The sequence below is a fragment of the Eurypyga helias genome, unplaced genomic scaffold, assembly GCF_000690775.1.
Source record: "Eurypyga helias isolate BGI_N326 unplaced genomic scaffold, ASM69077v1 scaffold7639, whole genome shotgun sequence".
NCBI lineage: Eukaryota > Metazoa > Chordata > Aves > Eurypygiformes > Eurypygidae > Eurypyga > Eurypyga helias.
The window spans coordinates 22,978-48,756 of NW_010272656.1; the positions used below are offsets into that span (position 1 = coordinate 22,978).

The 25,779-nt window shown below is 38.4% G+C and overlaps 1 protein-coding gene across 1 annotated transcript in view; it reads right to left on the reverse strand.

The window, feature by feature from the left end:
- The window catches only part of LOC104515277 (E3 ubiquitin-protein ligase UBR5), a gene marked incomplete at its 3' end in the record, with an annotated part of 53,009 nt that overhangs the window by 22,610 nt on the left and 4,620 nt on the right, over positions 1 to 25,779 (reverse strand). The window contains exons 5-15 of the mRNA XM_010159193.1: positions 25,337 to 25,526; positions 23,060 to 23,219; positions 16,317 to 16,466; positions 14,121 to 14,314; positions 9,468 to 9,584; positions 9,278 to 9,388; positions 7,782 to 7,936; positions 5,600 to 5,717; positions 4,585 to 4,769; positions 3,722 to 3,831; positions 1,870 to 1,982 (exon numbers count right to left, since the gene is read on the reverse strand). Coding sequence (XP_010157495.1) covers positions 1,870 to 1,982; positions 3,722 to 3,831; positions 4,585 to 4,769; positions 5,600 to 5,717; positions 7,782 to 7,936; positions 9,278 to 9,388; positions 9,468 to 9,584; positions 14,121 to 14,314; positions 16,317 to 16,458 — 1,245 coding nt within the window. The remainder of the gene's footprint in view (positions 1 to 1,869; positions 1,983 to 3,721; positions 3,832 to 4,584; positions 4,770 to 5,599; positions 5,718 to 7,781; positions 7,937 to 9,277; positions 9,389 to 9,467; positions 9,585 to 14,120; positions 14,315 to 16,316; positions 16,467 to 23,059; positions 23,220 to 25,336; positions 25,527 to 25,779) is intronic.

Consider the following 25,779-nt stretch of genomic DNA (forward strand, 5'->3'; position numbering starts at 1 on the left):
TATTCTCCTGCAGGATGCTCATGCCACTGAGGCCCTCCATACTAACACAAAGATGTGACTTTTTAGAACGTCATTCAGTAAACAAAAGACCATGGAAGACCAGATGAACATATATCTGGGTGAGCTGTAAAAAAGTGTAGGATTTCATAACCCATGAAGTCTTAAGAGCCTGAAGGTGTACAATTCTGTTTCTTACAGTCTGAACCTCTGTACATAATCAAAAATTATTTTGGCACAGAACAGTCAGATTGTTCAGAATTCAAACCCTCTTTGTGCTTATTTCTGTTCACAACAAGCTAAATTACAAACATCACTGTTGCAGAATGAAAAAAAATCAACTATTCTGGAGCCTGTAGGTGAACACTGCAAAGAGTAACCCCTCTGCAGACTGAGGTGCCTCCAGTCCGTCATACAATCGCACAACTGATCCAAATTACAGAACACAGAGCAGGGCATAAACTATTTCTGTCTTTAACCTGGACACCACTAAGCAAAAAGGTTTTATGGTTTTTTCCTGCTGCATTCTATCTAAAGTGTTCCAAAACTGGAAAAGGAAAAAAGTGAATGACCATACACATCACAGGAAAAGGAGAGCATGCTTTATGATATGAGCATATTTGCCATAAACAACTGATATAAAATAGACTCAGCACTAATACCTACTCAGAAAACAGTCGACTATTGGTTTTAGCACTTCAGTGAAAGTATTAACACATTAAAAAAAAAAAATCAAGCTCTTCTATATTTATTACAGTAGTAGATCTTGATGCAGCACACAGACACCTTTATAGAGAAATAGTAAAACAGTCTCTGTCCTGAAATATCTTAGCATCTAAAACAGAAAGGACAGATAAGAACAAGAGCTTTCCCAAAGGTGGTAAGAGAGGCAAACAATGGTTTCAGTGACCTCAACTCGATCTCAGAACCTCGCTTACAGAAACTGAAGTGTTTCAGTGAATTAGGTTGCTCTGTACTCCCTTTTGCAGAAATGACCTAAACTTGATAATGAAAATTCACTGTTGGCCTCTTCCTTTCAAGGATACCGCTCAAGGCAAATCCTCCACTCCTGCACAAGTAAACCCATTAAGGATGCAAGTAAAATAATTCTGGCTACAGCCTTCTATCAGAGAGTTATTTCCTCTTCTGGTAACTTTACTTTTTTTAAATCTTCTATGAATCAAGTAGAAAGAGCTGCAACCTATTCATTTTGTGGAAAAACTTTATTGGCTTTCCTCTTGTTGTTATTTTTGAAGAGGAGAGCAGAGAAATGTCTAGATGACCTAATCCCTCCTTAAGTGGCACAACAATGCCGAATGAGAAACAGAGGATTTTCCTCTGCAGCACTCGGAGAAAAGATTTACTACAAAGAAAATTTAAAAATTACAAATAAAACATTTTCTGGAATCACAAATCAAATAAATTTATACTCATATTAAAGTATACCATTTCTAATCAAAACGTTTCTTTTCAGTTGCCAGAACATGAGGTTCACTCAAAAGTTCAGCTGATGGCGCATGCAAAAGTCAGTCACGACACGTGTAACTCCACCACTGCACTGGATGTGTGGGAGCTATTGCTCAAGCCACTAAAAATAATATTTTGGATAAAAACACATCTGCTCTTCCTAATACTGTGGTTCAACTTAAAGTACCAGAATGTTATTTTTTAAAGTTTACCATGTTTTATTTACAACACATTCAGTTTATTACCATCATTGTGTTACGGATAACTAAAAAGGCAACAAAAGCCGTACTAGTCAGAAACACTCGCAAGCATCCCCAAAACTGTGGTTCTTTTAACAGGCAGCTTATCTAAAAACTTTTTTCTCTCCCTCCTCAAAGATGGTGTGACAGTGCATTTTAGACAAACCTTGCCAACAGGAACATTCTTAACGTCTTCCACAAACACAACTTCCCTCAGAGACCACTGCTCTTCATTCACTTTCTCCTCCTCTTTTGGGGCAGGAGTAGATCGTCGTCGCTCTGAGACAAAAAGAGTTGTTATCAAAAAACTCCCAGATTTGAAGTATTTAATCAAATAGCAAAATGCGAAGTACAGTAAACATCAAACTTAATCCTGCAGAAAGATTATGAACAGTCAAATCTAGAAATTAGCAAGAGGTTAACAAGAATCTGGACTTCAAAAGACAGAGCTACATAACAGCATACCATGTAACTTTCATGTTTTTCTATGAAATGAGCACTACTAAAGCCTATGTGATAAACACAGCAATTGTTAAGGACATTTAAGCAAAATAATTAGAATACAAGAAACTGTTTTGGCAGGGCTCAGATATTCACGCTGTAAGTAAAAATGCTGACAGTGTAAGACCCCTCATTCAGCCCTGCTGCAGTTCTTGGTATCACCTTACAAAAGGTCTGCTTGTCCACTGCATATGGATTTTGTGGTAAACATCTAGAAGAATAGCTAATGAGGCAGAAAACAGCTATTTGGGCTCATAGCAATACAGTTAGATGTGTTGCAAAGATATCATCTGAACAGTAACTGTACACTGAGGATCAAATTTAAGTACGTGACATGGCTAAATTAACACTGGCACTTTAATTTCCTGAATTGAGTATATAGTATAATTAATATTATCAACATATTAAAGAAAGAAGCAGAGAACTTCTAAGGTAGCTGTGAAGTTAACTTCAAACACTAGTTCAAAATACTAAAGTTCTAAGTTAGCGGAAAATTACAGTTGAAAGAACTGCAAAGACAAGAAATCAGTAGCAAGAGACTCTAGTAGTAAATTTAATTAGTACTGCAGATCTAAGCATACGAGATCCTCAGTCACTGAATGAGGTCGTTTGATTCTCTAGGTGAACGCGTCTTAAAACTGCAGTATAGAATCATAGAATGGTTTGGGTTGGAAGGGACCTTAAAGACCATCTAGTTCCAACCCCCCTGCCATGGGCAGGGACACCTTCCACTAGACCAGGTTGCTCCAAGCCTCATCCCGCCTGGCCTTGAACACTTCCAGGGATGGGGCATCCACAACATCTCTGGGCAACCTGTGCCAGTGCCTCACCACCCTCTCTGTGAAGAATTTCCTCCTGGTATCTAATCTATGTGAACAATGAGAAGAAATAGAAGCAGAGAGGTTTCTTCAAGTGATGGCATTGTAATTAACCCTTTATAAATGTATGGGTTTAAATAGAGAAGGTGAGTTACATGAATTCTAATGCAGCGTTTTAGGGTTTTAAGTACAACTTGTACTATGAAACTTCTCTCACAGCTTTTGTATGTTAGTAAAGAATGTCTAGTTTTTGACATTTTATGTACCAGATAACGAACTACTGCTTTATGCACTGAGGTTCACCTGCAAGGCAAGCTGTGCAAGAACAGCTTAATCTTAGAATTTTCCAAAACAGTTTCAACTTCTGGGCTGCAAAGAAACTAACCCATTGCAATTAAATGTAAACAACTATCTTCAGACTTCCTCTTGATCACCTCCTGAAAGACACTTCTGATTCTAAGAACTTGGTGTCATGCTTGCTTAGATACACCTCAGATCAAGTAGGCACTGCTTATACAAATACATTTAACAGTGACAATTCACTGGTCTATTACAAAAGCCTTTGTATATGTTGCAGTTCAGCCCGAAAGACCAAAAAGGATCTTGAAATTAGTATAGAAACTTCGTAGAACTGCCTTTTATGATAACGTCATACCTACACAAATATTTTATGTTACTACGAGCTTACACAGTACTTACTGTATGGCATCGATGCGCTGCTCGCTATTGACGACGCATCGCTACAAGTGGAAGCTGGGGATGGCGGAGGACCCATCTCAGTTTTCACTGGTTCCTGTTTGCTTTCAGGTCTAGAATAAAAGGTGTTACTTAGACTGAAGAAAGAAAACGGTGACACCTTGTCTGTGACAACGGACAAAGCACCAGCGTGTCCCTGCCATGCTCCTTGAATAATGCTTCAATGAAATAACTCCTCCTAACTGACAAGGCTAGTTGGGAATGACGCTACGTTGCTTAATCAGGGATTAAGCTTCATGACATTATTTGCTGTAAGACTGTACACAAGTTGAGTTAAACGTCCTTAGATGTGCTTTGCTTACAGACAGGAAGAATTAGTAGCTCTATACAGCAACCTAAAACTCCAGAACTGTTAAACTTTGTCAAGCTTCTCTTGAAACAGCTTAAACATGTTTTAAGAAACATTTAAATGGCAATTGTCAACCCAACAATATTTTTCCTTTTTGTAAACTATGGAGGGGTTGAAACAGGTGTCTCAGTGCAGTGAGTGAAGAAGGGCCTGAAAACCGTTAGTCCCATAACAAAGCCACTTTATTCCAATATGAAATCTTGGAAACTTTAGGAAACACTGCAGGAAAGCCTTCATTTACTATTCCTCCTGTGGTTTCACACAACTGGGATGCCTTTCCTGCAGTGAGCATTTCTGCACATTTAGCAAAGTTCACAAGACACCTACAATTTTATAAAGAAGGCAAAAAGCTCAGACTAATAAAAACCTGACCTTTCTTCTCCATCTTTAATCACTCACCAATTCAAGAGAATATCAAGTAAATATTCTTGTATGTGCGTGTGTTCTCAACACTTACTTTGCCTCAGTAGTTTTGCTAGCTTTCTCCATGTTTTTCAAGCTCTCCGGTGACCGAAGCTGAAATCGACAGCTGTCATTCATGTTCCAAACAGATTCCATTAAGACACCCACTTTTGGAATTCCAGCACTGATTGAAAAAGCAACTGCTCCAGCATGATAGAGGGGGTTATTTCTTAAACACACCTACAGATAGAAATATTTATTTCTATGAGAACCACGGATTATACGCAGAGAAACCACATATGCATGCATTTTCTTGGAGATACATGTAGTAGCCAAAAAATAAGAAAACCTATGGAACTGAGCAAAGAGGCAAGTCAGCATGATGCACTACACACTTTAATAGGAAAAACAAGGCTGTTGTGCAATTCACAGATGAAAGCAACAGCTTTAGCAGTACAACTGTTTAATATGTAGCATTTAGATGCTCAACCACAAAAGGAACAATTCACCCAATCACAAAGACTCATCCCAGAGTTGAACAGAATGGACTTGGAACCAAAAGAATTGCTCACTGGGAAGGAGCTGTTTTGTCCCACATTAGTTCTAAAACGAATCACAAAAAGAATCCCACAAGTCTGTATCAGCTATTAACCTTTTTGGCAAAGGCTTCAAACCAAAGGTCTATCCCACTGCAGACTAATACTGCAGGCACTTAAATGCCAAATCATTCACAAAACTACATGCTCTACTGAGAATCCTATTTCTACACTTTTCTTTCTCTCAAAGCGCGGAGTCATTAGGTAAGTCAAAACAGAAGTACTTCATATGAGCACAGCTTGTTCCTCCACGTTTGCCACAACAATCACACTTATAAAGCAACACCACCACCAACAGGACACATTCATTTACATTCATACAATTAAAACATATTATTTTAATTCCATATTATTGATACAATTTTTGTGCATAACAAGAATAGAACTTAATTTGGTTTGGTTCCTTTTCTAGGAGGAGGCTGGCAGCTCATCATATAGCAGTGTAAAAATGCCACTTGCAACAGCTGCACTTGCCTGGGTTCCAACGGTTATGTTTGGCATAGAGGAGATACCAGCACTAGACTTCGGCTTTTTGTTTTTTGCTCTGGCCTTTTCGAGCATTTTCTTCCTCTGGCTGAAAGGAACTACACCCCTGTGGAAAAACACATTTTAGAAAAAGGTTAAGAAAGAAATTATTTGTTTATAACTTTAAACAATTTGTTCCTTCTGCTTAACGTACTCATGATCAAACATACAAGTGTCTGTGCCACCTTCTCCAAAATCTCAAAGCACTGTAAAAATGACATCTTTTTCTATATTCACCACTTTCCAAATTCACCTCACCCAGCCAATTTATTAGGAGGAAGAGGGAGAGCATGTAAGATATTTCACTGCCAAGTGGCTTTCCTTCTAGTCCAAAATGCTGCAAGACCTCTGTTGCAAACGGTATGGTCCTGTCACAGCTCTCATGTTGCGGATGTCTCCTCTGAACTTGAGGGTATCTTTTCCATGACTAGTGATAATTTCCAGAATTTGCAGTCACTGGGGAACAGGATAAGCTTTTTTAGTTTTAAATTCTAAAAGCCTCATTTCTCCCTGGGGACATGACTGGCTGGAGGATACTAGGACTCTTACCACACATGACTTAAGCTGCAAGAGGGGAAAAAAGAGGACACTTCTTTTGTAATTGGATCTCCTCAATTTAGCTAAAATAACACCTACGTACACAGTTAAGCATGCTTATTATTTTGACACTTCATATTTTAGTCAGTGGGTTATAGAGTTAGAGGCTTTTATTTGAAAAGTTGCTTCACGTTAAGTAAAACATGAAAAGCATCAGTCGCATGCAACACTGGAAACTGAAGTCTTGTCCAGCATCCTACAGACCGTCGTAACTAAGGATACTAACAGTAACGGAAGCTTCTCTCTACATCAATCTGATTAACATCAAACCACCGTTGCTGACATTTAACCCCTCCCAGAATCATAGAATGGTTTGGGTTGGAAGGGACCTTAAAGACCATCCAGTTCCAACTCCCCTGCCATGGGCAGGGACACCTTCCACCAGAGAGGTGGACTAGACACCTTTCACAGAAAGGACATGTTAGTTAAAAAAGAAATTGTTTTCAAAGATTACATTCAAATGTCAGTATGTCTTTTTATATATTGCAACAATTATTCTAAAAGCAGTAAAGATGGCAGGTTCCAATAGCCAGGTACCTACAATATTATGGCTTATTAGTGTTCACACTGAGAGTAATTACTCTGAGGTATGTTAGCTATGACATAACGAAAGGGCCAAGAACCAGAGAGCTGTAATTTTGAGATCTGGGAGTAGAAGTTAGAATAAAATACATCTGTGTTTAAGTTACAAGCCTAGCTACAATTCTACACAGATGTTTTCCAAAGCATTGTTAGAATTTAATGAGAAAGCTGCTTCACAGAACCAATCTTCAGTGCTCTGATTTCCAATTTATCATGAAGGATTTAACTCCTCCATGCCTAAAAGCTACTTGAGCTTTGGGCAGGGTATGTAATGCACGACTCCTGACACACTAACAAAAACAATGCATACTGACAACTCATCAATGAATTCATTCAAATTAAAAATTCATTTCAGAGCTCTTTTGGAAGGCTTATTTTTGAGGGTTCGCATTTTTGGGATTGTTTGTTTTTAAACATAGGATTCTTAATTTTCAAATTGTTGGTTTAAATATTTTAACTAACATTTCCTATTTTAAAATGTTTTTAAGTGTTGCATTTTAACAAGCTCCAGGGGGAGCATCTGATGTTATTTCTCCCTTCTTTAAGATTTGGACCACAAACTAACAGATCACATTTTCTAAGACAGCCTGACAGAAAAACGTGGACCTCACACACGGGCACTTTTGTTCCGTGTTTGTAATCTGAAAAAGGCCTGAAAGGCATAAAGGTTATTCTCTGATACCATGTAGTAGTGATATATCTGACAGCTAAAGCATTTATATACATTTAAAAGAATAACTGACTTTCTTAAAGATGTTTTAATTGCATTCAAAAGCATTAGGCACTAAAAAGGAGAATAAATATACTTAAAAAAGGGAACCTAAGCTCCGGTGCGGAGTTACAGAACTCAGAACAGCTGAGATTCAGTGGTTTCACGGTGCTTCTCAGAGCCCAGACCACGAAGACATCCGGTGGATCTACACTGTTGTCCATAAACACAGTATTTACTTACCACCAATACAAGTTGTTCTCTAGTTGAGCACATGTATAAAGAGCACAACAATGTAAAGAAACAATCCGTTCTCCCTGAAGCTCCGAGTAGGTCTGTGCAGTGTGTTCTAATTTGGAAGCTACAGAGCTTAAAGTTTCATCTACCCACGTAGCAACCTAAGGGAGAAGGGGAAAGGAATAGAGAGGGTAGGGGGGGGAAAAAAAAAAAGTTGGACCTTAGTTGTACCTTTAATGTAATATTTACTGATTTTGAAAGGGGAAAACACACCCACAAAACAAAAAAAACCAATGATTCCCTTTGGGATTTTAGCACCTACCACCTTTTCTTTCCCCAGAAAAAGAGCTTTTCAGGATCTTTTTTTCCTCTATTTCCAGTCCCCAACAAAAAAACAGTAAAAAAAACCCCAAACCCTCACAGAGGTGTCAACAAGTGCATATACTTCACCAAATCAGTTGCAAGTTCACTCTTAACTGGGTAGAAAAGCATATTCAGATGACTTACTGTGCTGGTTTTGCCTGGGATAGAGTTAAGTTTCTTCACAGTAGCTGGTACATGGCTGTGTTTTGGATTTGTGCTGAAAACGGTGTGGATAACACAGGGATGTTTTAGTTATTGCTGAGCAGTGCTTACACAGAGTCAAGGCCTTCTCTGCTTCTCACACCACCCCACCAGTGAGGAGGCTGTGGGTGCACAAGAAGTTGGGAGGGGGCACAGCCAGAACTGCTGACCCCAGCTGACCAAAGGGATATCCCAGACCACATGGCATCTGCTCAGCATTTAAAGCTAGGGGTACGACATTCAGAGTTAGGGTGTTTGTCTTCCCAAGTGACTGTTACATGCCATGGAGCCCAGCTTCCCTGGGGATGGCTGAACACCTGTCTGCCCATGGGAAGTGGTGAATGAATTCCTTGTTTTGCCTTGCTTGAACGTGCAACTTTTGTTTTACCTATTAAACCGTCTTTATCTCAACCCATGAGTTCTCACTTTTACCCTTCCAATTCTCTCCCTCATCCCAGCAGGGGCTGGGGGGGACAGGGGTAGTGAGCGAGCAGCTGTGTGGTGCCCAGTTGCTGGCTGGGGTTAAACCACACCACTTACTTTACAGCACTGAAAATTTCAATGCCCTCAGTTTTTCTAGTAAGTATATATAGATTATTAACAAGCTTCTCTTTCTTTCTGCCGGTGGCAGTTTCTACTCTAACAGCAAAAAGTCAAGTATTTTGGATAATCAGGTGAAACGCATTTTCACTGTTTCAGTTGTAAATCTGCCAGATTATTGTTCTTTTTTTTTTCCTTCATCTTTTTGCATTTTTGCAAAACACCAGTTGGGTTTCTGTTTTACATCTGTGTAGAGGAAAAGAAGTGAAATGAACAAACGAATTAAGCACTTTCTACTACTGATGAAGCTGAAGAATCAACTTCTCTATAATATGCTGCAAGTAACTGGGGAAAAAAAACCGCTTTGTTAAATTCAGCAACCAGCACACATCTCATACCTTGTTATTTTCAGTGGCAACAGTTGCTCTAATACTATTTGCAGAAAGGAGCACTATCTTTTCATTGGTTAATCCCAAGAACATGGCTCGAGGATGATGTAGCGAAGGATTCTTTGGAAACAAAAAAATATTTTAGATATTCAAAGCATATCAATCATTCTGAAGGTAAGCGTTCAAAGATGTACAGTACCTGTGCATTTCTGTAAGGCTCTGATTCACTCCACTTCCACTGATAGAGTTCTCCTTTACTGCTAACAGCCACGAGCTCAGAATACAGAGCTCCAATAGAAATAAACTTTGTTCCATCCTACAAAAACAGAAATACAAAGTCTAAGACAGTAATATTATAAATACATATAAAAATATCTAAAAAAAAAAAATTGAACTTTAAAGTCTTTTTCAGAGTTCTCATGAACGTTGAACTTGAAAACAAAGCTGTGTCTAGCTTGTCTCAAGCTCAACATGCTCTCAAACACACACATAAAAAAGCATTATTGCTTCTGACAGAGTGAGGGAAGACAGAAGTAGATGTTATTTTCCTGTAGTTTAGAGATAACATATAGATGGCCGTTAACTTGCACAGCTTACTAAGAGCTTCCACAATATTTTAACAACGCAACACTGCTCAGGGAATTAGAGATAGGAAGGTCTCTTCATTTCTGACATTTAAAAAAAAGTTTCCCCCTAAAATTCTGGATTTTTGAAACAAACAAAAAAAAAAGCAGTATAATTCCATTTCTGCATTTCTAAGCACACTCATGAAGATATTTTCTAACTACCGAAGAAATCAGTTGTCAAATTCACTGCCCCATCAATTAAACAATTCTTAGTATTTCACTTCTGAAGGTAACCGCAAACAAGATCAAACTGAAAAAAAAAAAAAGGCAGCATGCTACACGTCACATTAATTCATAATTATTACCTGACACGCTGGTAAGCTTCCAATTATGGGTTACTCCTCCCATGCTTCTTTCTCTTTTTTAAGATTTTACCAAAACTCATATGGCATCTTTCTACTACTTAGAGAGTGTCACTTTGCTCAACCGCTTCATCCTGTACCTCACCTGGATCTCACAGGCCTGATTTCCCCCCCTCTTAGATCTAGCTGCATATCAGTGTTGCAGCAACTACGTAACAGTTACAACCCAATTCTTCCAAGTTCCTGTTCCCCCTTCACTGAAACCAATCTCAAAACTACAGACCTGTGAATCTGAGTGATTACACAAAAAAATTTACTTCTGTTTACTGATAAACGTTTGTAAGGCCCATCATTTGCTGCTCCACAGCAAGTCTGGCCATAGAACCCTCATGTGCTTTCTAAGCTTCTTACTGGTAACAATTAAGAGTTCCCTTCCATATAAGGGAGAACATGCCTTTCAAAACCACAAAAAAATAACTTATACCAGTATAAAATCAAATGCTGCCTTCTACAGCTACAAATCCAAAAGACAGGTACATAGTAACTAGTCTTGTCTGTAGTAGTTCTCTCCCAGACCAGTACCTTTAGCTGCCTCTCTTAGATTACAACATACCACCACATTCAAGCAACTGACCCATGTGATGGGAAACTGAACACTTGGTTCAGGTCAGACCATCAGAACAGCCCACCATCCAGTACTTTTATCTGTCCCCTAAACTAAAAGGCTTTTCTTTCAGTTACAGAAAGTTACAAGTGGAAACGTTTTAGTTTCATAAAACTGGATTCACACTTTTTTTTTTAAACTGATTTCCTGCCCAGAAGTGCACGTTTCAAAAGGTGTCGGGGTTCAGCACATCTCCTACCAATAGCTCAAAATGTTAGCCAATATTTTGGGAAAGAGAAAGGCAGCAGCCAGAAAGGACAGAAGCAAATCAGAAGCAACTCTCTTTTATACCCTGGTAACAGAATCCAGAATTAGTTACATCATAAGAGAATTATTTTGCTCTGGGGGGCATCTACCAACACAACACAGAAATAGCGTGAATGCTAATCTGTGTCACGATTACTACCTGCCATTGTATAAATACTGCATATTCTCAGAAAGGCCTGCCATCAGAACCTACTGTAGTCTAATGAGATGCATCACTACTGCGTCAGCATAAATAAATCTTCACAAGTTATCTGGCCTAACGCCTCCAAGTTAAATATAGAAAGCAATTACTTTTTGCTCCAAGACAGTATCATTATGACTTCTAATCTTGCCAATGTTTTACAACCTTTTATAAACAGTTTTATACCACAAACTCAACACTAAAGAAACCTGCTGTTCAAAATTGCTCTTTCCAAAAAAAAGTTGTGGTGTAAACGCTGCAGGACGAATGCTATGTACACCTCCACGAGGCCATTCAAAAGACTAAATGCACACAGATGCACAAACAACAGGACAACTCTGGTTCTGTAACCTGAGTCTCATGTGTTCAACTATCGATTCTGACATCAAACCAGGGAAATTACATACCTGAAGATGATACAGATTGCTGACTAATCTTAATACCTCAACAGCTCATCAGACTACACCTTCTTGAGCAAGCTGAAGGCTCAGCTTGCACCTAACTACAGCCCAGCAGGAAAAAAAGTGGCCGTACTTGCCATCCTATAGATGTGCATTTCAGAGTGGCTCTGAAATGCACAGCACAACGTTGATCCGGGGCAGGGCAGACCAGTATTGCTACAGTCCTACAGGATTTGAACACTCAGAAGAATTCATTCATTGACTTGAATTCTTGAGCAGCTGACCTCACTTATATGGTGGAGAAAACTCAATACCTGTGCAACATGTCTCAACGTTGTGAATCTCGGACTGTGGGTGAACGTGATGCATTTGGGAACACTGTCAGCTTTCCAAAGGTTTCATTCATTCCTCTCGGGTTGTCACTTTACCTCCCATAAAGGTAAGTTAACCAACCTCACCAATGGACTATGACAGTTGTCTCAAATGCTAAACATCAAAATAATGAAAAATGAAGGAAAAATATTTGCAGGCAAGATTGCTAATTTGGTAGTGCTTCCTCACATATTTAATCTCTCCCCTAGCCTACTGTCTTTTCCATTAACATTACAAAACCTCCTTTCCAACATTCAAAATGGAATAAACATCTGAACTAGCCTCTAAGCTAAATCATCGCCCTCTGGATTCACCCTGAAGAATTTCTGTTGGAAAATATCAACAAAACTTCAGAGTGGGGCTATAGCAGGAAAGATGCAGAACAATTTCTTATGAATTTTCAGCTGAGGGATGGGATGAAAAGTTTAACTACTTTTGGAAAAAGATGAAAGGCCATTCCAGTAATACACCTTCATTAATTAGTTTATATGAGTGCCTATCAAGCAGGTACCTTGGAAGAAGTTCAGCATATTTAAATTGAACAATCATGCAAGTAGATATCAGAGCGAGTTAATTCCACAATAGATGCCCAATAAAAGACAGCAATAATTGTCCTGGGGCAGTATCTGTCGACTTTGCAAATTAAAAAAACCAAACCCAAAACCGCACCAGGAAAAAACATCCCCACCTAACTTAGTAACTAAATTTTCAGAGCCAGAGTTATAAATGGGGTTAACAGGAAAAAACATTCCTGTAGTAGTAAAAAAACCACAACAAAACAAAAAAACAACAGTAATAATGGCCATAATAATTGCCAAAACCCAGCAGTGGAAATAAAAAAAGGTAAGTTAGTATTCCTAATCTAAACTACATTTTCTCTTTGATGCTAAAACCCCTGACGTCTCTCTACCCAAGCTAGATGAGCCTTTTATTCTACCATTATGGCAAAGAAAGGGGGACAACAGCTGCCGGTTTTCACTGACACAGAAATTCAACGTTACCGGCTGAAAAAATAAGATCACATTTTAGACATACAGGTCTGGTTGCGACAGCAACTATTAGACCCACATTCTTTTTAGGTATCTTCATTTCTCAGCCCGAATGCCCAAATGAAGACGATAACAGCTGAAAGTGAGCTGCTGTTAAGCAGAAATAAGCTTCTAAATTCACCTCCTTCTTCAAGCTCTCTACCTATATTTAGTCCAAAAGGAAAAAGAAAGCGTGACTTCTCAAAACAGCAACCTCCCATTTCTGTCTGTCCACAGTATCTGTGAACACTAGAAAGACACCCCAAGTCCATAAAATTTGGTCTAATAGACACAGATTATCACTTCCATTCCTGGGAAGGTATCAGTTCGGTTGGTTGGTTTGGTTTTTAAAAACAGTCATTTCACCAAGCATCTGGGTAATTCATAAAGAAAATGGCTACAAGTACCCAGTTAGCAACATATAGATGGTGTTCCTATTATTCTTATATCTCACATGGGAATTACTTCTTGCCTTGAAAATGGAATTAGGGTTACAAAGAAAACCAGCTAATCAAAGCCAAAGGGATTCTGAAGGAGCAAGTTAAGTTACTGGTCATCTCAAAACACAACTACAAATAAATGTCAATTTAAGCACCACTGTTGTTTTAAAGCCCAATTTACTCAAACTAGAAATTATCTCTGGGAATAATAATGCTAATCAACACAAAGGTTTCCTCTATGGAGGATAGTTTACATCGTTTCATGAGTTTCTTATTGTGAGTACCTAAGTAAAAAAAAAGAAAAAAAGAAAAAAACAAACCACATTGTATGATCTACAGCAATGCCTTCAAAACTCATGGAGAAAATTAAAACAGCAATAACAGAAGTGCAGCTATAAGGTTATAACTAGTTATTTATAATTTTCCTAAGTGCATAAGAAAGAACATGCTTAATTACATTATCTCACATAGACTGAGATGTGATATTCAAAAAGGAAACAGTATTTATCTGGAAAAAATGAACAGATCTATAGCACATCATGCAAATAAAATAGTAAAAAAATTGCAATACCTTATCTGGCCACCACTGCAAGTCTTCTCCTAACGAAACAGGACTTTGAACAGGCGTATTCTTCTTGTCCAGATTTGGTTCCCCTTCCTTACTTGTAGAGCCTCTTTCATTATCAAATGAGGCTCCATCAAGCCACCTTCGTTCACGCAAACGTAAAACGGACTCACGTTCACGCAACAGCTCAGAGTCTCTCTCTAAGGGAAGAAGGAGAACTGGTATGCAATTGGGTCACACCAGTGGGATAAAAGTAAGCCACTCTCTAGTAAAGACCCTTCAGGATGCAACTAACAGCAGTTAAATCTACTCACAGAGATTAAAAATAAAGTCCTGACATGCAACATTCAATATATTAACCCTTTCAAGCATATGTACTTTAGAATTACTAAACATAAAAATAAGCTAGAAATAAAGAAGCCTTACAGGTTTATGCACTATAAAACTAAAGCATTTTCACTTACATCATAAGAGGCCAAATACATTTTTACACTGCAATTTAAAAATTTATAGTACAATATGCAGAGTTTTGTAGTATCGTTTTATCAGTGTAGTAGCAACAACAAAAATCTAAGTCTATATTGTCTGTTAGGTATCTTTATGCAAACCAAAAAAGAGTATTTATTAGAGAGCTTCATAACAACTTTCCCAAAAAAACAGTAATTTGAAAAGGTTAAAGAAAGCAAGCATTAAAAAAAAAGCTCTTGTATACGTTTGATAATCCAACCCCTTTTGTTTAAAACAATATTCCATAGGACTGGATTCGATAAATTAAAGTGTATCTGTTTTGAGTAGATCAAATGAAAACTTTTCAAGAGTCAGACAAGTTTTAAAAAAGGATCCTTGTAGGAAAATGTTCCTTACCAAAATGCTTCCCCTCCAATTGGCCTACAAACTGTCTAAAGCCAGTACTCTGCAGTTCGCTCATGCAGATAAATTTTTTAAATCACGTAATCAAACTAACTTTCCAAGAGTCAACTATGCATGGAAAATAAGGATTATAAAATTCGTGGTAACGTCTTATATAGAATAACCTTAGGAAAGGAAACAAAAGGAGGAATTTAGAAGGAGTTATGTCAGATGCTCAATACTCGTGCATGCACATAACGCATTTAACCTATTAAGTATGTCACTTATGCTCACAAAAATCAACTGGAATTACATGTATGAGATGACCACATTATTATATCATAGTTTCAACAAACTACGCCTAGTCTTGGGTTTTTTTGCTGTATTAGACAAACGGGAAAGCTTTTATATGAGCCAAACACAACAGCTTGTCTTACAGACATATTTCATAAAGTACCATACTTATTCTCTAGCAAGCGTCACACTGACCCCTGACTAGTAATTTTGTAACAGGAACTTCTGTGTTCAGCAATTAAGATACTAAAACATGTTCATGAGAGGCAACAAAACCGTACTAAACAAACAATCACAGCAGAGGTTGGATTAACAGTTTGGAAATACTCTAGGCATTTGCGCAACAGCTTCAAAAAGACAGGAAATTGCTGCATGGTCTGTTATAAATTTTTAAGTGTAATATGCTTAAGAGGGGAAAAAAAAACCTAAAATGCCTTAACACTACTCAAGGAGGTTGGTTTTTTGTTGTTGGTTTTTTGGTTTTGCTTTTTTAATCAGTTACCAATAATTCTCCTTATCCAACTACAAAAATGCATCCAAAAAGTAAAATTTAGATCACTTCTTAGTATCTAAAGTTTCTCATTCTACAAAGCTAAACTTTTGTCATGGAACAATTAAGGGAATGTGTGGAACAGTGAACAAGGAGCAACCCAAAAGAAAGATTAAAAAAAGAAAAAAAAAAAAAGAATGCCACGTCATCAATTGTTACTCATTTTTGAACCACATTAATTATCTGTAATGCAATGTATTAGTAGGTACTTACACTATAGTTTAAAATAAACGTAACATGCAAAAATTTTATGACACCTTGCAACACCAGTGATCAACAATTAGATTTAAAATACATTACTATCAACGTTCTTGCAGAACTTACCTGCTAATTTTCACAATTCATTAATAATTTTGATAATCAGTAACAGTCTATTTGTCTACTCTGCATTTGACAACACATCACAGTCTGCTTTCACAATAAATCAGAATCTAAACCACCAGTGTGTACTATCACTAACTTTTTCCACAGCAAACTACTTATTACAAAGAAAAAAGGTGCAAAATTACCTCTGGATGAGCCTAGCCTGGAAAGTGATGAGCGCCGAAAGGATGGATAACCAAAGTAACTAATATCTTCTGAAAACATAGCATCAGCATCAATAATGACACTTGGGTGAGCAGAATGTATGTCAGCATCCAGAAGAGACATAAGATCCTCTATAAGAGGAGACAAGGGTCTTAAGTGAATAATCAACTACTTAAAACATCAGCTAGAGAGACCATCAACTAAACAAATATCAAAACAAAAAAAAAATCCTATCTTAATTGAATTTCTGCTCTTCGGATTCACCAGTGCAAACTCATGTGCCTCCTATGCAACCACATTTGCAATCAAGCTTGGCAGACTAGTGAACAAAACCAGTTATTACCTAACCACATTTCCCAAACTAGACTTGCCCAAAGCACATTTTTCTGTAATCCAGAAATTCAAACTTCAGCCTGTCATGTGAAAGAACAAAGCTCTAGGATAAGACAGATACAAATACGTGCATGTGCACACACACTCATGCATGTAACGCACAACTCCCAAGATGACCTAGAATTTAAGGGAGGACAGAACCGATGGTGAAAGCTGGCCTTCACAAAGCCACATCTGATGGCAAAGACTGTACGTTCATCCATGGAACGTTTCTTTCGGAGATGGATGTACTTGTTCAATTCGCAGGCTAGTAGCTTGCGGCTCTCAGTACAAAGCTTTAAACGGTATCTGCGTTAAGATGACCACCAGTTATCTGGAAAAAACACCATATTTTTAATACCATGTAGTTTAAAAAAAATTAAAACCACCTAAACCAAAGAGATGAACTTCAATGCTGTGACTCCCCTAGCTTCCCCGCGAGAAAACTTGAGTTTCTCTGAAGTACTGATCATCATTAAAGTATAAACCAATTTACTAAACTATAGCTACTATCCACACATGGAAGAGGCTACTGAAAATTCATGTAATGTATTTAAGTTCAGCAGTATGGACTAACAAGACAACTAAACCTGACTGCCATCTTGCTGCTACAAAAAGGACAGTCCTACTTCCCTCCTTCATCCCTGTGGCAGGTGCCTCCTTGGGGCAAGGTAGGACTTCTAAAGCCATTCACCTGGCCTGAAATAATATTCCAGAATGTCCGGAAGTAATGTGGGAAGGAATCTTCAGTCTGACTTAACTGGGTAGTCAAGCAGAGCCCAAAGGTGGTGCCTCACCACATGCAGTGAAGCTGACTGTGCACTACTGCTGCCAAAGGCAGCAAAGCAGAGGCAAAGCTCTGCCCCTTCCCAAACGCAAGAAAATATGATTTTAAAAAAAAAAAAAATCAGGCTCCCCAAATTAGGTTTCTGCTAACCCATGCGGGCACATAAACCTCACCACCATGCAAGGGAATGGCAGGGTAGTTCCCTCTGACAGCAGAACCACCTCATCTGCTTAAACCACTCCTGAGACTCTACCCAGCCTCCCTTCAGGAAACACAGAAGGAGCACATACAATCTCAACACACCCAGTTCTCAGCCTCCACTTCATAGTAAGCTTAAACAGTGGCTAGAAATCAAGGGTTGAAGTTAAATAAAAGCATTCTTAACAGTAGGAACTAATTATTATGGGTCATCTTCTCAGTGTCTGGAATGAAGAGGTGTGGAGGGGAGGAACACAAAGGAGAGGGTATCTGAAAAGGACCCACAAGTCCACACTTAGAGCCAGCATTAATTCACTTAACTGTTCCACTTACTGACAATGAAAGTGTTAGAGACTTCTCCAGTGGAGCATTCATCCTTAAGTTCCTAACCTCCAGGAAGTGTAACACATACCAACTACAACCAGCTGTCCCCAGAATAACAGCGTTGGAACTAGAGCGCACTGTGGGTTTCAAAGCAAGCAAGACCTGCACCGATGCCTTTTGCATTAAATAAGTAACCCATCATGTGGGACTCATTCAGTACATTTTAGGAAGTCATCCCTGGAAGACTGCTTGAAAATCCTAGTAAAACAAAATTGGTTTTGGCCCACAGGCTCTGTCGTACTGAAACACTTCAGATCACTTGGAATGGCCTCATCCTGCCTGCTACTTTAACTACTTTCAACTGGCTGTCTGCACCGATAAATGAGCAGTACCCCTCACCTTAAGAGTGTCAGCTTCTAAGTACCAGGCTTGAAGAGCTGGAAACACAGCTGAGACTGGTGCATCTCCCACTATCCACATGCTGCTCCTCTTCCCTCCTTCCACACTCACCATGACCCCGTCGTCCTAGGTAAGCTCCAACCTCTCTACAGTCTAGCAACTCATTCTCATTTTTTTGGTCACTATCCAGCCACAAATTGTGAAAAGCTTTGATCTCTCTTTAGGAACAGGATTGGCCAGTATTGGAAATAACTCTCCAGCCTCATTCAAAATGGCCAATACGCTTTTTTTAAGATAAGCTAAGTCAGAAATCCTCTTGACAGAAAATACATGCTAACTTGTGACGCACACACACCCCTTCACACCACATTAGGCACCTTGAGTTTAGCTGTGGTTCCAAATAAGAAAGTAACAATTCAAGCCATCAGACTCAAGAATCAAAACTATGTGCGTTTTGGCTAAATGAGCATTGAGGAAATGAAGCTTTTTCTTACCCTCTTATTTCAGCTTCAAATCAGATTTTAATTTTCTTCCAATATTTCTGCAAGAGATCCCACTCCTTCATTCTATACCAGCAAACAAAGGTGCTAAAACCAGTAGGGATAGGAGCCAAATCCACTCCCCTTCAAACATGACTGGAATTTTTTCAGTGCTGTGAAAACACAGATACTGCAAGGCTACATCCAGTTTAAGAATCCGGGGGGGGGGGGGCAAAACCAACCGAAAAACAAACAAACCATTCTCTGTGACTTTATTTTCCTGCTCTTCAGAAAAATCCCATTGGGTGGTATGATTCATCTCTTGTGCACTGTTAGACCAGAATCAGACCGAACACTCCTATAGATGTGATAATTCTGATCAACCTATTTAAGTGAGAAAGTACCTACAATTCACTAGTAAATACCGTTGGAAATTGGAAGAGGATATTCAGAGCAGAAGAAAGAAAGAAAAACCCAGCAATAAAAAATCCCAAGTTTCATTATGCACATAAGCAGCAATTCAAGCACTGAGAAAATTGTTTTCAACAGCTCCATGCCTAGCATTATCACTGGATTCATTAACTGAAAGCACTGCCTAGATCGATTCCAATCTCAAGTTGAGCTCGCATTAAACCTTTTCCCTTAAGGGGACAATCATAACTTCTCTCCCCTCTTCTCAGCAGCATATTTTTATAAATATTCAAGAGTTCAACATCTTCAGTATCTCCCTCCTCTTTCAAGTTTGGATTAAATTGGCAAAACTGACAGTGAAGGGAGAGAAACATGTATTTTGGTTTCCTAGGAAACCAGACTCAAACAGAACTACAGAACTCCTTTCTTGACAAGATGTATTTATTCAAAACATTACTCAACTTGAAGTTCATCTAAAAAAAAGCACCAAAACACCACCACCAAATCCACATAAGAAACCACGCACCTAATTGTTTTCCCCAAAGGCAAGCTGTTGACCTGATCCTACACTATGTTCCGGTTCCCACCTCCCCTCGCTGCAAGCCAATACAGTAAGTACTGCAGCAATACCAGCCTATATCTCTTCTCGCCTTTAAAACACAAATAGATTTTTAAAGAACCTCATCACAATTCCAAAATCCAACATCGGATCTTGCCAAACTTATGTTTCACAAGTCCTACTAGCGAGGACCCCCTGTATCACGCAGAAGTTACTGAGCAAACGTGCACACATCTCAACTACATAAACAACAAAGCATTTTAAACTCCTACAGAATCGCTCTACAGAAGACTAGTGGAACATAAAGCCCAGAAGATGACTCTAATGCAACTTGACATGAGCTGGAAAACTACCCACAGACGTTCAAGTCTTTCCTATGCTAAATGATCTTGTTCTATGTAGCTTTAACGTACAAGTACTTAAGTAAAATAAGGTATCAAATGAACCCACATGCCTCTCTGCTAACTATCACAAAACAAAAGAAACAGGACTAGAGAACTCAAAATCAAAGTACGTGAGGGTCCAAAAATAAATACCTAAGAGACACTTACTGAAGGCAATCAGTACAGAAAAGTAAAGTTCTGCTCTTCCCTTAAGACATTTTGAAGAATTCAGGAAGAACTGAGACATGGGCTTTGTTACCTTAAAAATTCAGTTGCATAACCTTTACAATACTAACTAGAATTATCACAACTGACATATTAATGAAATAATGAAGTATTAAACAACAGTCTATTAATTTCACAGTTGTTGGAACATATCCTAGATTGTTTTTTTCTTTTTTAAAATTAAGTGTAAGTTACTCCTAGTGTTTTTAAAAAAAGCTTCCCTGTCTGGGAAGGCTTAGAGAAGTAACCCCTAAATTTAAGGGTCACAAAGCACCAGACATGCAGAAGGGAGAAAGCAAAAATTAGCATCTGCTTTTAATCAACATGCAAGATCCTCAAAAGGCCTGAGGCTAAAGCAGTCTTGTCAGTTGCCTTTTTTTGTGTGCTGGGAAGGAACAAAAATCAAAAAGCTTGAAAGTGTAACTTGACATAATTAAAAAAAAAAAAAAAAGGAAGTTCTTTATCTTTCAGAATCATAAAAACCTGACTAAGAATTGGATGCATATAGCATTTATCAGTTATCTACAGTTTTTTTATGAACACTGACGTTACAGTTCCAAAAGAGCATCCAGAAGCAAGATGACATGTGAAAGCAAGAAGAGTACAAAGTTTCTAGAGCAAAAGACCAAAAAAAAAAAAATTCTATATAGTTCTGGAGGACAGAATGTTGGCATCTTTCCAGAGAGCCATAGGCAAGTTTCTCTGGCCACCAGGTTTTGCCGAGAACTAGCCTGCACGGTTATATGACACAAGCACACTGGTCTTGTGAGGACTGGTAATTTGCACTATTTAATGTACCAACAGTAGAGTATTGACAGCACTGACTAGTGCTCAGTTAGACTCTTCCTACTGGTTTGATCACATTTAGATATTCAATTAATACATTTCTGTGAAACAAACTTACTGTTGCCCATAAAACTGAAATATCTTAAGACAGAGAAAGCATGGCATATTCTATAAATTGTGAATTACATCTTTGAAGACTGGAGTTAAGACAGGTGAAGTTTCATTTCAGCTGTCATTTCTATGTCTTTTCCCACAAGAACTGGGGAGGAGTTAGCCCAGTTTCTCTGCGGGGTAAAAGAAAAAAAAGGGAAAGGAATACTACTACTAGGAGTTACAATCCCTTGTAGGAAAGATTCATCTAAACAGGGGAGAAGCTTTAAAAGTGAGGCCAAGGACAAAATTGTTCTCTGGACAGCCAGTGAGGACAGTGAAGCTCTGCATACTACACTTCAACCTATCTTGAATACAAAATACGGACGGTAGCACAGGCACCTTCAGCTAAAAGCTACCAGTCACAGGTTGTCAGACAGTCCCTATTAACCGATCCTTATGATCTCAAAAGGCATTAAGAGAGTAGTTAATGCTGTAGAAAGCTGGTTAGTGTGATTAAAAAGAACTTCTACTGAAAGTGGTGACTAACAGTGATTTATTTTCTCAAGGCCAGCTCTGGAGAAATGCTTTGAACACTTGGAAAGAGTTAGCAGAATTTGCTTCCTCCAACGCACCTGTCTAATGCTATTAAGCTGATCACTTAAAAAAAAAAATCTCTAATTAAAGATTTTTCACCCCTTTGACCAGAGGATTCTTCATTCTACAGCAAAATAAAGCAGCTTGACAGGTGCAACTAAAACTAAAACTAAAAGGCAAAATGAAATACAAAGCCTTTGCTGCAGAACAAAAAAAAAAAAAACTTTTGTCAGATCACATGATTGACACGATAAGGATGGAGGAAACCCATGAACCTTCCCTGGTGAACCAGATGAGCAGAAAAAAACCAACCCATCTATTAGAAAAATATCAAAATGTCATTTTGACACACAGAAAGAAAAGCTAATGTGTAGTCAGAGTACAGATGTGTTCTTTTCATGCAGGGCACCTAATGCCAACCTTAGATTTTGGCTGCTATGTTTTGAAGTGTTTACTCAAAAAAAAGTTACTTATTTAGCCAATATAAAAGAAGACTCAAGCCCTTTATAAAAAACAATTGTATAGGACAGACAATATTGCAAAAAGAGCTGGACTTCAATGACATCATTTTATTGGTACAGCCAGAACACTACCGCATTTACGAGGGAAACTTGAGATGAATAAATTGTCCATCTAACTGTAATAAATGTAAACTGTTTTGCCCTCACTTGAGGCATTTTGATTTAAAAAAAAAGTATAATTTTTGCTCTAAAAACCGCTGTATCTTAAGAATGTATGTTAGTAGTAAAAAACATGCAAATCACTAGAAGGTTTTAGAATAAGCTTTTATGAGCAAGCCACACAGCAGTCTCGGCATCTCGTTGAGCAGCAAAATACAGATGTAAGTAATGCTGATGTTACAAAGCCTGGGATCCTAAAAGAAAAATAACTAACTGTCATGCCACCCACAAACAGGATCCACAGTTATTCTTCAATGCCTAACCTAATCCCTCAAGACATCCTAGTGCATCTTTTGTTTTGCACATCCTGAAAGTTTGCTCCTATAAGCAAGAACTGTCTTCGCTGCATACGTTGCACGGCACACTGTCAGTGCTTACATACACAAAATAAGAACACTTTGGCATTTTCTTATCAAAAGTTGCAGGATACAAACCTCCAGGAAGATATGATTCGCTTGCTGTGTCATCCCCGTCATCTCCATCTTCATCATCACGACTCAACAAATTATTTACAGCAAGGTTTACATCAAGATTTGTTCGCTGGAGTTCCCGAATAATAATACTTCTGGACTTCCCTTGTAGAACAACTTGTGCCTGTAACAGCAGAATGCAATTGGTTACTGGTCATTCTTGGCTCACCAATCGCCGTGCATAAGAAAAGAATGCCTAATTCACAAAGAAGTATAATAAAACCCAAAAGTCAGTCACAGTGCGTACAGACAGAGGCTTACATGGATTTTTCACAGTATCTTGTACTAGTCAACCTTCTCTCAGGTCAAGTTGGGCCACTGAATTGCAACTTTGATGCTGAATTTTCTAATGGAATCTTAGAATCTACTTCTTGAAATGCTTAGTGCTGTAGTTAAAGGATAAACAAAATCTGGTTTTGAGAACGCTCTATATATTTCTATAAAAGTGTTTAAACTTACTATGTCAATCAACAGTTTTGCAATTAACTGTTATTCCAAAACTACAGTTCAATCCCTGTCTTTTTGACACTGGTTTCTCCCTCGACTGCCCTTCAGTATGTAAGCACCTTACTTCCTCTGTTTTTCTCATCACTGTTTCTAAAGGCTTATCTTCAGCAGTCTCTGCAACATTTAGGTTTTTATTAGGAAAGTGCAAATGCAGAAAAAGACATCCCAATGTTAAACAGATGCAATGAATTCACAAAACCCAGAAGCATTCTGGTCTATTCCACTAACCCTAGGACTGAGAGCGTTTTGTTTTTCCAGACAGGCTGCCTTCTACTGAATGCCAGAGAAGATGACAGAGTGCTGGAAGATCAAACTGTGTGAAGAAGGAAGGAAACCAGCACTGAACGTTTCCATAACACAGTAAAAACAAGGCACCACATAAAACGGTCTGTTGACAAGCAGAAAAAAATAAAAGAAAGTGGCATTTTAACAGCACAAGAAGGTAAATTTTTTGTCCTAACATTCTATGCCAGAAGTTCACGGGTTTTTGAGACACTGCAGAATCTGTTATGCAGCCCAGCTGCGAAGATCTTTCCTCTTGGTCTGCTTTAAAAAGTTACCCTAAAAATGTTTTGGACACCTTCTGTTTTAAAAGGTAAACAGAGTATGTTATTTCTTTTTTTAAAAAAAGAGAAGATCACACCAAGTGAAGCAAAGTTATGACACAACCAACAAACCACACGTTAGATTATAAAATGGAACTGTCTGGACAGAGGGATATTAGAAAAAAAATAAACACTTCAGAGTCAAAAGAGATCTCTGGAGGTCATCGAAGCAAATCACCGCCTGAAAGCAGGGCTAACTTCAGAGTAACCAACACCTCCAGTATCTTGACTTTGCGAAGGCAGAAGCTCCCAGCTTTTTCTGAGGTTTGAATGCAAAAAGAGGAAGGAACTCGAAGTCCGTTTGTCACCAGTGGGTCTGCAGACACCTGCCCGCTAGCCCCTGTCTTCTGCCAGTCATGCTATAGGGCATTCAGTGCACACAAGCAGATCCTCTCTGGCCTAGCAACTAACATCTGTATTCTAAAGGTAGATCAGCAACTTGTTTTGAACTAATAATCCAAATGCATTAGCTAGTCACATATTTTGAATGTATTATTTTCTTAAAACATGGAGAAAAATGTTGTTTTAACAAGCTTCACTTAATCACACAATGCAGAGTCTGTCAGTTTATTCAGGCTTCGGTGCATTAAGGGCAAAAGCAGAGCAATTTATACCCAACATTCATCTGTTACACTTAAATGAAATCAAGTAGAGGTGTGTATGAAAAAAATATTAGCATTTTTAAAGAGACTAAATATGTTTAATGTCTTTTATTTAAATCTAAAATGGATCACTCCTTTTATCAAAGAAGAAAAAAAAAGTCAACCAGACCCCCTTCCTTATACTCCTTCAAGAAACTTAGCTACATGCTTGATTGGATTCTCAAATATTTGATTTTCTCACTATGTCTTCTATCTGCAAACAAACAGCGCATGACACTCCTCATTTGGATTAAATACATACCTTGTCTTATTGGAAGTTTGGGAAATGAAAATTCTAGAATCCAAAAATGTCCCTCTCTAGCATTACACATGTAAGAATAAAAGCGATTCAGCTAGAAATGTCAATCTTTTCAGTTATATGCCAGTACTCCTTGGAGAAAATGCATTACTATTACAACACATTCCTGTTCACATGCTATGAGAAGCTCGCCAGGTTTTTGGCAGCATGGAGTTTCTAGCTCACATACCTGTGAAATGAGTTCCTCTGGAATGACTGATGCTGGAATCACTGGTTGTGGCTGACTCCCCAGCAGTCCAGATCCTCTATCACGTCCTGTGCGTATAACTCTGGTCTGCCTCCGAGAATCTCGAGCTCCAGCAGATGATCTACCAGAAGATCCTCCTCCGCTTCCTCCAACCCCTGAACTCCAGCGACTTCTAGAAGATTAGATTATAATTTTTTTATATGTATAGCAGCGTACTTTGGGGGACTACTTCAAAAAGTAAGTTTTTAGTTTTATTAACAATAACTTGTGGACAGTCTCTGAAAAACACTGCAGGTTGACTTCATAGACAAACACTATGGACGCATCTCAAAACTAGCAAGAACAAGAGCACCAGGCTATTAATTAAGTTCTGAATTACACAGAAGAAAAATAAAACAGGACTGCAAACGGAAGTTTCACTCTTT